Source organism: Trachypithecus francoisi, unplaced genomic scaffold (genome assembly GCF_009764315.1).
Source record: "Trachypithecus francoisi isolate TF-2019V2 unplaced genomic scaffold, Tfra_2.0 Lachesis_group16, whole genome shotgun sequence".
Lineage (NCBI taxonomy): Eukaryota > Metazoa > Chordata > Mammalia > Primates > Cercopithecidae > Trachypithecus > Trachypithecus francoisi.
The window spans coordinates 12,874,824-12,890,574 of NW_022681461.1; the positions used below are offsets into that span (position 1 = coordinate 12,874,824).

The 15,751-nt window shown below is 42.4% G+C and overlaps 1 protein-coding gene across 7 annotated transcripts in view; it reads right to left on the reverse strand.

Moving 5' to 3' along the window:
• Window positions 1-15,751, reverse strand: part of NTRK2 (neurotrophic receptor tyrosine kinase 2) — a 368,100-nt gene that overhangs the window by 292,388 nt on the left and 59,961 nt on the right. For all 7 annotated transcript variants that reach the window (XM_033236933.1, XM_033236932.1, XM_033236934.1 and 4 more), the window contains one exon: window positions 1,674-1,709. In XM_033236933.1, coding sequence (XP_033092824.1) covers window positions 1,674-1,709 — 36 coding nt within the window. The remainder of the gene's footprint in view (window positions 1-1,673; window positions 1,710-15,751) is intronic.

A 15,751-nucleotide genomic window follows, 5' to 3' on the forward strand; every position in this document is an offset into this window, starting at 1 on the left:
AATACAAACGTATTTCTCTGTGAAACAATTTGAGAGATTCTTCCTTTAAACTGTATCAAGACAAATTCAAACAAAACAACACACAAATCATATGCAAAAAATCAACCAAACCACAGCTTGGAAGAAATATGTCTTAACATGCACAAGCAGGTAAAGACAATATTATTCTCCAAGTTAAAATTAGCTCAGGTTAAATACACACACATATAATAAACATACAGACAGGCTCATTTTATAGAAAAAATAAAATATCAATCTATAGATAAATATAAAATTAAAGAACAGAGTATTTTACAGAAAAATATATAAATATAATGTTTTAATCAATCTTTTAATTGTTCCTAAATTTCAAGCCAAGTCTTGAAATGTAGCCTTCCACTTCCCCAAACAGTGGCTTCCTGGCTTGAAAATCTGTTAAATATGGGTTTTCACACCAAGGAAAACATCCTTGGCATTTGATCAAAACAGCAAAGGAGAGATGCAATATTCCATCAAAAGCTAATATAGGCCCAGTGTAGTGGCTCACGCTGGCAATCCCAGCACTTTGGGAGGCTAAGGTGGGTGAATAATCTGAGGTCAGGAGTTCAAGACCAGCCTGGCCAACATGGTGAAACCCAGTCTTAACTAAAAATATAAGAATCAGCCGAGTGTGGTGGCATGTGCTTGTAATCCCAGCTACTCAGGAGGCTGAGGCAGGAGAATCACTTGAACTCGGGAGGTGGAGGTTGCAGTGAGCAGAGATTGTGCCACTGGACTCCAGCTAAGCAATAAAGTGAGACTCCATCTCAAAAAAAAAAAAAAAAAAAAAAAAGCTAATATAGGGGACTTTGGTTTCTTTCCTTCCACATTCCTGAGAGAATCCCACTTTTTTTTTTCAAGGGGTTAGGCCTATTCACCTTTGGGGAAGCTGACTTAAAGTCTGGGGGTGAATTTAGTAACTGAAGGGATAATCCACCCCTCTTATCAGTAATAAGGGCAAGAATGGACTATAATCCAATTGGGTCTTGAATTGGATACAAAGAGGGTTTGACTCTTGTCTCTTGGGAAGTTCTCTTTCCTTGAGGATGCCTTCCGGAGCGCGTCCCTGTCTCCCATCCACGTGAATGGTAGCAGCTCCCCCGCAACACTCTCTTGTAACCGTAAGGGGCCAGCCTTCAGTGAAGCTGGCATGGTGGGCAAAAGAGTGTAGCATGAAGGGAACTTGGGTCTCTGACGACGTGGTGGAGCTGCTGCTTTAACCAACCCTAAATCAAGCCCCACCTTTGAGGTTCCTGTCTGTGAGTCAAACACCTTCATTATACAAGAAACATCATTTTGAATTGGCTTTACTGTCAGAGCCAGAAACTGATATACCTCCCTTTTCTTGATAGCCATGGCTTTTAAATAGGTAATTAGTTCCCAATTAAGGAAATGTGATGTCTGTTACAGCCAACGGAATGGATTTACTACTTCCAAGAACAGGGTATGAGAGAGAAAGTGCTATTTACAGGCACTGTAAATGTCAAGGGAAAATGGCCATCAATATTGAATGATTTTTGAAATACTATTTTGGCCTATGTCATGCTTAAAGTGTATATTTAACTGAGCTTAGAAGAGTCTTCTTTCAGTTGATTTATTTCATTATACACAAACATTTTGAAAAAGAAATACAAAGTAGAAAACGTGATAGCTACCTTCATAAATTACATCAGGATAATTTGGGTTTGCACCTAAAAGGCAAAACAGAGCAAAGATCTGTAAGTATGCATTTTGGAGTCAAAAAATTACTAACCTATGCCAACTAAAATCAGCTAAACATACATTGAGGTTTTGCGATTTAATAGACTGCTTTTACAGAACAGGTAAACAAAACTTGAAGTTCTTGAGTTGTTCCACGTTAACTCCGTTCTCCTCCCCAGTTCTCCCACTTTCATCCCTCCAAAAAGGAAAAGAAATCACAAAAAAATCACAAATTGCTTTGAAAAAACTTCAGCAATCAATGAATGATTACCATTTTTCTTTTTTTGGTACTGTTCCTATTATACGATCAACTATTTTCATTGCAGTTTCGGTATTTTTATTCCAGAGACAGATAATTTTCATACCACTTTTGTTATTCTCTGATGGTTTGAGGGTTACTGTCAAGTGCGTAGCAGGGCCATTTGCATTCAGGAGCATATTATTAACCACCCTGCATAATGCTATCTAAAGCACAATTTTATTCTCCACCTTATCTTCAGGGGAGTTTCTAAGGCTGAAGAAACCTTTTTTATGCCCTAACACAACAAAGAAAAATAAAATGTACTTCCTCTATTGAAATAATTGATATATAAGAAGCTATAAAAAATGGTATGTCAGAGAGAAATGTAAAAGTTATCAATTTAATTTTGGGGGATGGCTCTAAAGTCACCAAGATGATCAGAATATTCTGCTTTAAGGTATTCCTACGAGACTTGCCAAAACATTTTTTTAACTCAGCATCAACAAGAACTGGTAACAAAAACATTTGCTACTTATTCTCCAATCAGAGCTAACTGGGTCTCTACATGAAAGTCTACTTGGAAATAAAATTAAATTTTGTTTTAACATTTAAGTGATTGCAAAATGAATTTCCAAAGCTATTTCCTATGCTTTTAGTCCTCACTTGCCATGTGAAACAGTAAAACTTGTAAACCATAAAAATTACTCAGTTTTCATTTCACTTCTGAACCCTTAGCAGGAAAATGCCATTAAAGTAAAGTGAAATGAGCCAATTTTCTGTTCATGCATTCCTCAGCGAATAATCAAGGTTAGTCTAAATGAAGAACCAAATAAAAGTGGCCCCAGTGTTCAAATTAGAATGTTAACGCATTTCAACTAGAAAAATATCTATTTTAGCAGGGAAAAAAAATGAAATGAAATGAATGGCTGTGTACTTCCATCCAGGGATGCTGCATACTGCTATATGGTATATGCTTTGCACAACTCTAGGGAGCGCCTTTCATATTGTAGTCCATGTGAATAGCACCACTTGAAATTGTGCAGTGCGCACCCTGTGCACCTGTGCAGTCACATGTGATGGGAAATTGTGCAGTGCACACCCTGTGCAGCCACATGTGATGGCACTGTATCAATGTATGCAAAGTCATTGATTCCAGTAAATTTCAATCATATATCGAAGAGTTTTATTATCCCAAACACCATTTCAAACTCATTTTGAGTTACCATATGTGACTATGTCTTGTCAGCGTTGCTTATAGCTGTTATAACACTCTGAGAAGAGTCTTGAAAGGTGTCCTGCAGTTTGAGGGCTAACTCAATGAATAAAGTGGCAGAAAGAAGTCCCAGTGGCTGCCCTCCTGATGTCACTTGCAGGGGACTCAGTTGTCCTCTGAAGTCCTCTCCCTTTACAAAAGCCCTAGACCAAATGGTGTCCCCCTCACCATGGGAATGTACTACCCCTGCTGCAGGAAAGATTCTACAAGCCCAAGAGAGCAAGTCAGTCTTCAAACTGCTCAGTAATCCATTATTTTAGAAGATTTCACTCATCCCTCTTCCCAATGTGCCTTTCAACACAATCAGAGATTTTCAACTTCAAATCCAGCCTTCCACGTCATCATCACTATATATTTGTCTTGCAGGATGGTGGAACCTACTATATTTCACAATTCACATTCTCTGATTTGGTTCATAATTTTTACATATTTGGATGTAAGTATGTGGGTCTTCATCTGCAGTAGGGGGCCAACCATCCCAGACTGCCAGGAATGAAGAGGATTCCTTACAAGTTTTAAAATGGAGACACTCCCAGCTAAATTCTTTCCATCCGCCCAGGACTGAGGGCTTTTTCTGGTTGTGGGGCTTTCACTGCTTATCCTGGGAGGAGTTGGCCACTGATTTGTTCTCAGGCCCCTACAGACCCCACACATGTGAGAGAAGGGCCTGTGGTCACCATCGCTTTTACACCTACAGCTCCATGAGAAAGTGGAAAGCCTGAGGATTCAGAGGCAGATTTATCTCAGCCACACATTTAAACGGCCTCAGAGGCATGAATGACATACAGGTTTAATCTGCCACGTTGCAGAACAGGAACCTCCAAACACAATAGCCACACAAAGCCCCTAGGAAGATCCAAGAACATCACATCTATTCACTGTAACAAATGTTAGGTGTGGAAACATGGAATTTGGGGTCCAATCGTAAATAAAGACGTTAGCCCATAATCCAAAAAATAGGCCAGGGCAGACTGCAGTGACTCACACCTGTAATCCCAACATTTTGGGAGGCCGAGGTAGGCAGATCACCTTAGCTCAGGAGTTCAAGACCAGCTCGGGCAATGTGGGAAAACCTCATCTCCACTAAAAATACAAAAATTAGAGAAGCATGGTGGCGCACACCTGTAGTCCCAGCTATTCTGGAGGCTGAGGCGTGAAAATCGCTTGAACCCGGGAGACGGTGGTTGCGGTGAGCTGAGATCACACCACTGCACTCCAGCCTGGGCAACAAAGTGAGACTCTGACTCAAAAATAAATAAATAACTTAGTTATTTTATTTAATTTAATAAAAAATAGGTCAGTGTCCATCCAGACTTATGACTCATATCAGTGCATGCCTTTCCTGCTAAGTTCACCAGCAAAACCGTATCTAAACTTTGTAAAAAGCACTATTTTGTCCTAACTTCATCCTCCCAGATGTATGACAAGTACTGTCACTTTACTTTTATCCGTAATAGCCATATTTAGTGTAAGATTATGAAACTCGCAAAAAGACAATGTGAGATGAACTATAACAGAGTTGCTTTTATTTCTCCCAAGCATACTGCACTACGTCTGACAAAAGTCTACTCACCACAACAAATGAACACCTTTCACTATACAAAGGTTTAGTTAGACTGGCACATGAGAGGATGCACAGACCTAATGTGAAAAGCGAGGGTCACATTACTCCAGCTGACCCCAGCTCATCAAGTATTTTGCTTCCAGCAACTTCCTAGTTTAGTAAAACCTCCCACGATATTTACACTCTAACAGTAAGGTAATTATTACCATCATTTTAAATGCTGACAGAAAAAATATATCACTTTCTTTTTAGACTTCTGGCAATGGTCAGATGTTGAAAATGTCGTGCCATTTTTAAGTCTAATTTCTAAATGGTTCCTTCATTACATACTGTTGCACACTGTTATATGCTAAAGTTAGGAAGCCCTGTTGGAGATATTCAGGACTAAAAGGTCACTGAGGAAAGACAAACACCAGCTATGAGAAAAAAAATCCAAGGAAAAGAGAATTAATGAAAGACAAAGAAGCTGTATCTGACTTGAGCTGTGCCCTGAAAGTGGGGTTTTGAAAGGGTTATTATGATTCCTTGTGTGCTGTCCTAGTAGTGCTCATCAAATCAGAAATCTCAGATTTAGGTAGCAAGAGGTAGCATCAAGCCTTAAAGCTTCATGTTGGGAGATGGTGGAATAACATATTGAAATCCAGGAACTCTATTCAACCCACTGGAGTTCCAAATAAGCAGCAGCCTGTCTGACCCCCACAGCTCACTGGGGTGTAAAAGGTGCAACTCCTCCCCTGCTGAAAGAGGTTGAAGGCCAAGCACCAATGTCTGCACATCTGATGGTCAAATCCTGCTTTCTGAAGAATGCGTTGAGCATCCTAAGGTGCCATATTCACCTTTACTTTGTTCTTGACCTAAGGAATGCTGTCAAGAATTACCGGAAGGGAGTAGCCAGTCCACAGTGCAGCCTGAAGTGCCCCAAGTGGAACCACTGAGGGTGGAAAGAGATGGATGGGGGGAAGGCTGAAAAACTGCCTACTGGATACCATGCTCACTCCCTGGGTAACAGGTTCAGTCACATCCCCATCCTCAGCATCACATAATAGACCCACGTAACAAACCTGCACATGCACCCCCAGATTCTAAAGTACAAGTTGAAAACGATAATAAAAGAACGATAGCGACTGTATCACAGCCACAGCCACACTCCTGACAAAACTTCCCAGGGAACCAGTGAGGTCTGCACCTCCAAGAGGCAGATGAGCCCTGAGGGCATTTGGGCTTCCACACATCAAAGATGGAACCACTTTGTTCTTTCCCCAACAGCATCAAACCCAAGCACTGCACCATCCTCCTAATTCCATGCAAAATAACCTAAAATAGGGCCTTTTTATTTCCGTCTTCTAAACTCACTTATAGTCATGAATAATCTTATGACTTTATGTAAATCTTGATGAGAGAGAAAACATCTTTATGACATTTCAACTGTTAAGACTCTACAGTTAAAGGAAAAACACGTTTGTAGGATAAAAAAAATAAATTGTGGGAAGAGAGGTAGCCTGCCAGTAGGGTTCATTTTCTACTCCGCTAACGAGATAAAAAATAATGGGGAGGCCAGGAAGACACATCTGTTTCCTCCCTTTAAACTTGTAGTCTCCCTCTCATGCTCTACCAAAAAGAGAGAGAGAGAAAAGACTTTCCTATCCATTCTATTTGCAGACTCTATTTAATGTGATCATGTGATCCTGAAAAAAAATATTTCAAAGCATTCCATATGATAAGGCAATTACAAAAGATTTGTTCTATTCAAGTAAACTGTCCTTGCTTTGCCGACAGTGTTTTCTCACTCATGGGGGGATCAGCCTTTTGATTTTCAGGTTCTTCTCTTTCAGAAAGGCAGGCTGAACTCAGCACCTGAAATCGGCATTGCAATATGTGAGTTTCCTTTCTGGCTGAACCACTCATTTGCTATACAGCACTGGGAGTCTCTACTTTTTCTGTAACAATGGAGTCTTCTATAAGACAGGAGAGGATAATAGCATTGGCTCTGGCAATTTCTCAGGAGCTTTGGGAAGCATAATTAACTAACATTAGTACTCCTGAGGCATAAGGAGCTATTTAAGTATAAATCTTAATTATCTTTATTCTGAATCTATGGCCAAATCGTTCTCTTCTCAGTTATTTAAGGCAGAAAAGCAGACATAACTTTCTCTCCTTCACCTCCAGGATAAGAAACAGGTCCTGACAAAAGACCGAAGGAACAAACAGTAAAAAGCCAGGAGAGCTTTATTTAATGCATAACATTTGGAGAAATTTCCTCTCCCCTCGTTCTTTAGACTAAGTACACCAAATCTAAATCCACCAGTGTGGGGCATTCTAAGTGCTGCAGAGAGCTCTAGTTCATCCAGACGTCATGAATCTTTCGATAAAACAGCGCGGAAGGAGAAGCTGTGGGAAAAGCTCTTCCAATATTTATAGTTTGTTCCTGACGCGCATCTCGCATAGGAGACAGGAGCTCCCGAATTAGGAAGCGCAAGTCACTGACTCCCACTGCTTGTGTGAATGGGCATTCTTGAGCTGTGACATTCTTCCTGAATGAGTGGGCCATAGAGACACTCTTTATGTGCTGCCTAAAGAATGGTAAGCTTTAACACGAGGGTATTTTATCATCGGTGCTCTCGTTAGGTTTGTTCCAAGCCAAAGGGTTAAATCACTTGGGTAATGATTCTGAACAGAATCTACTTTGCATCAACATGATGTTCACATTTATCGGACTATCTGGCCTTCAAAATTCTTGCCACTTGGGCTATCTGATCAGAAAATGCTAACAAAGGCTCCAGGTTTCTTCCTCACAACAAATCATAAGTGATCTCTCTGCCATGAATTTCTGCCTCAAATTCTACTTAAAAAGAAACCTTCGTCACTTCTAATCTCCACTCACTCTCCATGTACACTTTCTGGTTCATGAAGGGATTTTTATATGTAGGATTGAATTTCAATGACTGACATATAGTGGATCAATTTCATCTTAGACAAGTCTTTCTTTTTGGCTGGTAAGCTAAATAGGATACATGAGAACTTTTGAAGAATCCTCAGATAACCCCACCCTGTGTGTGTCTGCGTGCCTGCAACTACTGTCTCTACTTTTTAATTCATTCTCCCTAGCCTTCTTTTTTTTTTTTTTGAAACAGAGTCTGGCTCTGTCACCCAGGCTGGAATGCAATGGTGCGATCTCGGCTCACTGCAAGCTCCGCCTCCCAGGTTCATGCCATTCTCCTGCCTCAGTCTCCCGAGTAGCTAGGACTACAGTTGCCCACCACTATGCCCGGCTAATTTTTTTGTATTTTTAGTAGAGACAGGGTTTCACCATGTTAGCCAGGATGGTCTCAATCTTCTGACCTCATGATCCGCCCGCCCTGGCCTCCCAAAGTGCTGGGATTACCACGCCCAGCCTCTCCCTATCCTTCTTAAGCCACATATTGAATTCATCCAACTTTATGCCAAAACCAATGAGAAGGCATCTCTGAGCACCATTTATTCTATATTTGTATTGTTATTACTATTTGATATTCTCAAGGAAAGTCAGTGAGGTCATCTTGACGGATGCCTGACCAGTTCTTCCAGTGGCCCCTCTGGCTTCTGCAGGGCATCCTCACTATGCAAAGAATGATTCATGGACCAGCAGTACTGGCATCATCGGGGGGCTTGTTAGAAATACAGTATTTAGGCTCATTTTCAAATCCATTGAATCATAATCTTCATGTTAACAGGGTCCCCAGGAGTCTGGTATGTGCATTAAGGTTTGAGAAGCCCTGATTTACAACTCACTGAGAAGTTTTACCAGAGTCAAAAGGTCTCAGTGAGCACGAAGGATGATAATTTTTATTTTTATTTCTTTGTATTTTTTGTAGACACGGGGTCTCACTTTGTTGCCCAGACTGGCCTGGAACTCCCGGCCTCAGGGGATCCTCAAGCCTTGGTGTCCCAAAATGCTGGGATTACAAGTGTGAGTCACTGCACCCAGCAAAAAATGACAGTTTTTTCAATGAAACACAAAGTAATAGCTAGGTACCCAAATATTGGAGTCAGGGCATCTTTGACCATAGCCACAAAAAAGGAGAAAGGACAGGAGATGATTGGTTTTGTCCCCAAGGGCACATTTCTGGGCCACATTCCAAATGAAAAGGAGATGGGGGAAAAGAGCCAGACAGCAGGAAGATCTAAGACTGACCACCCTTTGAAAGGTGGGTCAAATTTTTGACTTAATTTTCTCCTTAAAGGGCTGTATTAGCTTGTTTGCATGCTGCTGACAAAGACAAACCCAGGACTGGGTAATTTATGAAGGAAAGAGGTTGAATTGACTCATAGTTCCATATGGCCGGGGAGGCCTCACAATCATGGCAGAAAGTAAAGGGGAAGCAAGACACGTCTCACATGGCAGTAGGCAAGAAAGAGTGTGTGCAGGGAACTTCCCTTTATCAAACCATCAGATTCCATAAGACTTATTTACTGCCATGAGAACAGCACAGGAAAAATCCGCCCCATGATTCAATTACCTCCCATTAGGTCCCTGCCACCACACATGGAAATCGTGGGAGCTACAATTCAAGATGAGATTTGGGTGGGGACATAGACAAATCATATCAAGGGCCAAGTCTAGAAAGCTAAGGTAGCAAAATGATAGGAGTCTCAAGGTCCTTTTTCTGGGTAAGCCCATGCTTCTGAATGAGGAAGGGCAAAGTTAGCATGAGATAAAAGCATTTCTGGGTAGAAAGTTTTTCCCTAATGGCTACAGGGCATGAACACAAAGGGAGGTGGGGAATGTTTGCCTCCTTTATCATATTCTCAATGCCTACCTAAGAAGAGGACAAATAACACTGAGCACCTGCCTGTCATGTGTCAAGCGCTGCATCGGACACTTCAGATATGCTCAGCCTCAAGGCGGCAACCTTCTAAGCAGGGGCTGACACATGTCAGGGAGGTGCTCAATGTTAGTCGCTCCTTAGGTAGGCACAGAGATGCCCTCTACTTGGGGCTAGAACCCTACACTTTATGGAGAAGGAAAGTCACACCTCACACTCCGAGGTGTTAAGAAAATTGCTCAAAGCCACATAGATCATGGAGGATGAAACTCAGATCTGTGACTGAATCAGATCTGAATTCAAAACCCAAACCCTTCCCATTGCACCAAAGCTGCTTTTCAAATAACATGGAGAGTGGAGGCTAACTATGCTCAGGATTCCCAGTTCAAACATCAGATCTGAATGAGTCATTTGAATTGAGAGTAAGTGAAAACTTATCTCATTAGAAGTAAAATCTTAGGCCGGGTGCGGTGGCTCAAGCCTGTAATCCCAGCACTTTGGGAGGCCGAGACGGGTGGATCACGAGGTCAGGAGATCGAGACCATCCTGGCTAACACGGTGAAACCCCGTCTCTACTAAAAAAAAAAACTACAAAAAACTAGCCGGGCGAGGTGGCGGCGCCTGTAGTCCCAGCTACCCGGGAGGCTGAGGCAGGAGAATGGCGTGAACCCGGGAGGCGGAGCTTGCAGTGAGCTGAGATCCGGCCACTGCACTCCAGCCCGGGCGACAGAGCGAGACTCCGTCTCAAAAAAAAAAAAAAAAAAAAAAAAAAAAGAAGTAAAATCTTAGAGACTCCACCTATTCCATTTGATAGTCTCTTTTCACTGGCTTCCATGAGAAAGAGGATTTAAAGAGATGTCTTTGTCCTTTATTGCCTGTAATTTCTGCATACCTTCAACTGGGTCCTGCCTAATATCATGCAGGAACATCCCTGGGAATGAGAAGCTGATCTCCTACAACCAGGATGAAGGCAACCTCAAAGAGGAATAGGGGACAGGAATAAGCGGTCAAGTCTTTCTCCACTTTTTCTAGTTTACGGCCGGCTAGGGTGTCTTCCGTTACATGGGCTGTGTTTTATTCCCACCGTCCTGCACCTCACCCCTGCCACCTTCCTAAGAGGTAGGGTCTACGTTGTCTCAAGTGTTATAACTCACTGCAAGGGGTAGCCCAGGACCCTCTGCTTCTCATACCTTCAAAGACAGCTGGCACATTGTTCAAAATCCCTAGATTCTAGTATAACAGGATGTTAAGTGAGACTCTCCCTGCCTCAGTAACTGATACCAAAGTGGATGTGAGACACTTAGAGGCAGAAATCACAAAGGAACTGACTGACTGAGAACTGGATCCATGTCCTTGGAAATGTCTGATTCACCTTGAGAGTGTAAGAGATCCCTGGAAGGAGAGAACAAGGAAGGATTTATAAAGAAGTTTCTTTGGGGAAGTGCTGCTCTAACACCGCCCCACCGAGGGGCTTCCACGGAACCACTCCGAGAGCTTGAAGTATGTTCTCTACAAATGGATGGCTCAGAGGACAAGGCCTGACCCTTGCCAGAGAAGGTGAAAGAAGCCTGCAGCCATGGGGTGTAGGTGGCATTTGGCTTGACCTGTACATCCAGAGGACAAGAGACTATGAGTGCCCCCCACAGTCCAGAGGCAGCACAGGAGAAAGTCTTTGTGGGGAGTCTTAGGTCCTGCTGAGGGACCCCAGCAACACAAAGTACATTCCTGGAGTCAGGAATTGCTTGTGCCAGCTGGAGCAGAGGTACATTTGTTCATGTCATGGGAAATACAGAGAGAGAAATCTCCAAGAGCCCACAAAGGTATCCAGGAAAGAAAGTCTGCACATCAGCTTTGAACATTCCCAGGTCCCAAGGGCACGAAGTCACTAGTGAGCAAACTTCCCTGTCATCTCCTTCTCCACCCCTTTCACCTGGGCAGCAGGGGCACTGAAACCTCTGCAAACTCCACCTCTGACCCCATACGGCCAGCCTGAACTTGGGGAGGACAGGAGACTGGCCATGAGCTCGAATCCAGAGTTTTCATTTCTAGCTCAGGTGGGACATGCCATTTCTCAATTGAGATTCTATCTGCAGCTGAAAATAACCAAAGGATTGTTTGTCACTCAGTCATAAGCAGAAAAATGTTACACAGCTCAGAGTTTTCCTCCAATCAGTGAGGCTCACTCCTGGTTACTCACTGGAATCACTAGGGACCTTAAAAACAACAACAACAAAAAGCCAAAGCCCAACTCTCATCCCAGAGCCACTGAATCTGAGTTGCTAAAGCTAGGCCCCAGGAATGCGTATTTAAAAATGTAATCAGAATGGCGTGAACCCGGGAGGCAGAGCTGGCAGTGAGCCGAGATGGCACCACTGCACTCCAGCCTGGGCGACAGAGCAAGACTCCGCCTCAAAAAAAAAAAAAAAGTAATCAAACAAAATAGTGACAAAAAGTCCCCAGTTGATTCAAATATGCAACAAGGGGCAGGAAGCTACTGTTCTGGGAGCCAGGGAAGATCTCTCCTACTGAATGGATTTTAAAGACATGATGGAAAACAAAAGTAACATAAAACTCCTGTAGTTTGATTGTCACAAGTTGTGCTCTTCACTGTGCTAGAAGAGAAACATCATGGTTTTCTAGATTTCACTTTGAAGCTGAAAGTTTGCATTTTATGCCTTAAACACAATCCCAAACTAACTGGAGCTAAGTTCAGTTCTTAAATGTGGGACCCAAAATGATCAACTTAGTATCTGAAGTCTGGGAAGGTCTTTTCTCTTTCTGGGTTACCAGCCAGGTTTCCAGTGATTAACAGATGGGGAAGGGCGCTGGCTTGGTGTCTGGGGTCCTGCTGACATCTGAAGATCTGCTGGCACCTGTCCTTCCACATTAGCCTGCTGGCTGGGGAAATGGCAGAGTCTGCAAGGCCCCCAACATTCTCAAGAGACATTACACGGGTATCTTGGTTTGCTGGGCCGCTCTCTTTTAGTGCCTGCCTCACATCCTCACACGCTGTGACTGGTACCCCCTTGGACTGGGCTGCCACTGGCTTGGGATGGAACTTCTCCATCCTTCCTCCAAGTGGAGAGCAGGGTGTCTGCCACCTCGTCTAGTATCTGCATCCCAAGCAGGAGTAAAGGTTATGATGACTGTCATCACATCCAATTGGTCCATCCTCTTCCATGCTCACCAATTTTTGTTTCAGAGACTTTTGGTTTATTTATGCTTCAGTTTCTTTCAGTATACTTTATTCTCTGTTTTAAAAAACAAGTTCCTAAGCAAAATGACCATCCCAGGGAAATCCTTGTTCTTTTTTGAAAAATATGTTTTATGTTTTATTTTTGAGACGGGATCTTGTACTGTCACCCACGCTGGAGTGCAGTGGCACGATCATGACTCATTGTAACCTCCACCTCCCGGGCTCAAGCAATCCTCTCACCTCAGCCTCCTGAGTAGCTGAGACTACAGGCACACGCACCACACCCAGTTAATTCTTGCAATTTTTTAGAGAAGGGGTTTTGCCATGTTGCCCAGGTTGGTCTTGAACTCCTGAGCTCAAGTGATCTGCCCACTTCAGTTTCCCAAAGTTCTGGGATTACAGACATGAGCCACTGAGCTTGGGCAGAAATCTGCTCTAAGCTGAATGAGGTACACATACTCTAAGGGACACCAGAACTGTCACATTAATTCTGGCTCTGTATGGAAATGCAACTAGTTTCACAGTGAGCCCAGGCTGCCTGCTTCCTTGTAAGCCAGGAAACATCCAATATAACAAATAAAAAAAAGGGAAGGTGGGATCTTACCAAAACAACTGGGAGAAAGAGACTGACATTTCTTATAAAAAATATTTGTGAGCGCTAAACTTCATCAATTACTATATGATAATAGTAGAAATATTAATGGACTATAAAGCCAAACTTGACCTGCTGTCCTTAAGTTGGAATGTACTTCAGACCAGCAGGGAATTTTTTTTTCTTTTTTTTTTTTTTTTGCTATTTGTTTATTTTTCTGTAGTTTTAAAGGAGGTTAAATGAGAAAGGAAGGAATTCTAAGACAGGTCATTGTGCACTATGGCTGTGAGTCTCATAAATACCCACAACAATTCTATTCCCCTAGCCAAGTGGGGTCAATCTCTAATCGGTCACACTGGTTTATGACCCACGAGGGCCATTTATATCCACTGTCACCCTGGGCCAAGTCCCCTTCATTTCCACTTTCATTTATTACTCCTTGATAGCTGACACTTACGTAAATACTTAGAGAACAAAAAAATGGGCTTTTCTAAAAGCAGATATTAATATTTTAAAGACCTAAAAAATTCATGAACAAGAAGATGGAAAGAAAGGAGGGGAAGAAACATATTTATAAAATTGAGTTTAAGTTGTATTTTTTACAAAAAATTATTTCTTTTAAAGGGAATGTTTGAGAAACACCAAGTTATTCTTATACCAGAAAACAATTCTTTCCCATCACAAGCTAAGTTAAAACTAACAGAAATGATCAACGAAAATGAAGCCACATGGGTAAGAAGAGTTCAGCTCTACCACATATCAGTACCATACAGAAATGTTCAAAAGGAAAGATGAAAATCCTTCCCAAAACAGAAGCTACTGGCTTTACACTGACAGTACTGTGCATTGGTATCAAAAGACTCAGACCACTTCTGACAGCTTTTAACTGCAGACCCTCACTCTGAATCAGATTTTGCCCCCAAGTGTTTCAAAGGGCCATTGGTGAAATTCAAATAAGTCTGAAGTTCAGTTATTAGTAATGTACCAATACTAGTGTCTTATTTGTGACAAATGTGCCACAGTAATGTAAGACATTAACAATGGTGGCGGAAGTCTGTGAACGTTCTATACTATCTTTGCAACTTTTCTACAGATCTAAAATTATTCAGAAGTAACAAGTTTATGTAAGAACAAGCAAAAAGCTACTGTCTTAAATCAGTGTCTCTGGATTTAACTATGAAGCTTTTATTCCCTCAAACATGACTTCCTGCACACTGTAAGCTGGAGATTTACTACAGCAACCACAGCCAAGCAGCTAAACTCTCAATTAAGAGGAAGATTTAATGGAAAAGACAACAGCAGCCAGGGGTGTCAGGGTACTGCATCCAAATATTGTTTGTTTTATGTGCTCCTGAAGGGCTGCTGTTTGTAAATCAAACATATATTCCAAATCACATTTTGAACATACTAAGGAAGCCTGTGCATTTAAAAAGAGGTCTAGTGAAGAGTAAAATAATAGGAACTTATCATGTAATGAGAAGGACTGCATTCTTGTTTGTCGTTTTGCAGAGATGGCTTTGCATGGACCACCTTTGCCGGTGGCGGGGCCCTGGGAGCCACACAGGTACATGCAGCCCAAGCAGCCTCTGCCTCACAAGTCTCCAGGGTTCTATTTTCCCTTCTCTCTGCCAAGTCATCTTTGCATGACTTTGACTGACTCAGAGCTACTCTGGTGAGGAACTCTATTCACGTACAGCTCCCAACATCCACACACAGGCCTTGGCCATCACACTGGTAGCAAGCATTTGGGCAATGAGACTGAGTAGGTAAGAACACTCCACTGAAGGACAGCATCTGAAGCAGGTAAACGCATGACACTTGTCCCACTGTTCCTGAAGCTCACACTGACATGCTCCTGCTGTGCCCAGAGTAGACCCCTGATGCTAGCCATCCTTTCCGCAGTCCAAGCCTTTGGCCAGAGAGGCTCTATTATCACTCCTAGAAAAACAGCTTGGGAGCCAATAAAAGAATCACTCAGCTCAGTCAGCCCAGCCCGGGTAAGCAAAACAGTCCAAGACACTAATTTCTCATCCATGGATGAGAAACCAGAATTCTCCTTTTTGAATTAGGTAAGAGGCTAGAAAATAAATCTTAAATGCATCACAAGCCAGCCAAACACAGTACCTGTGCTTGTAGTTTTGCATGGGTTTTTCCACTGTGGGTACAAAATCTCATTAAACACTTGCAACGATGATGGTAATAATAACAATGACCCTTTTCTCATAAGGGGCACTCTAGAGTAGTTATTAATCCAGTGTGTATCAGGTAACTATTCAAAATTATTAATTTCCCCATCACCTTCTTGGGAGGAGTATAACTCCCTGCCCCTTAACTTGGCTTTGGCCCTGTGACTTGCTTTGGCCA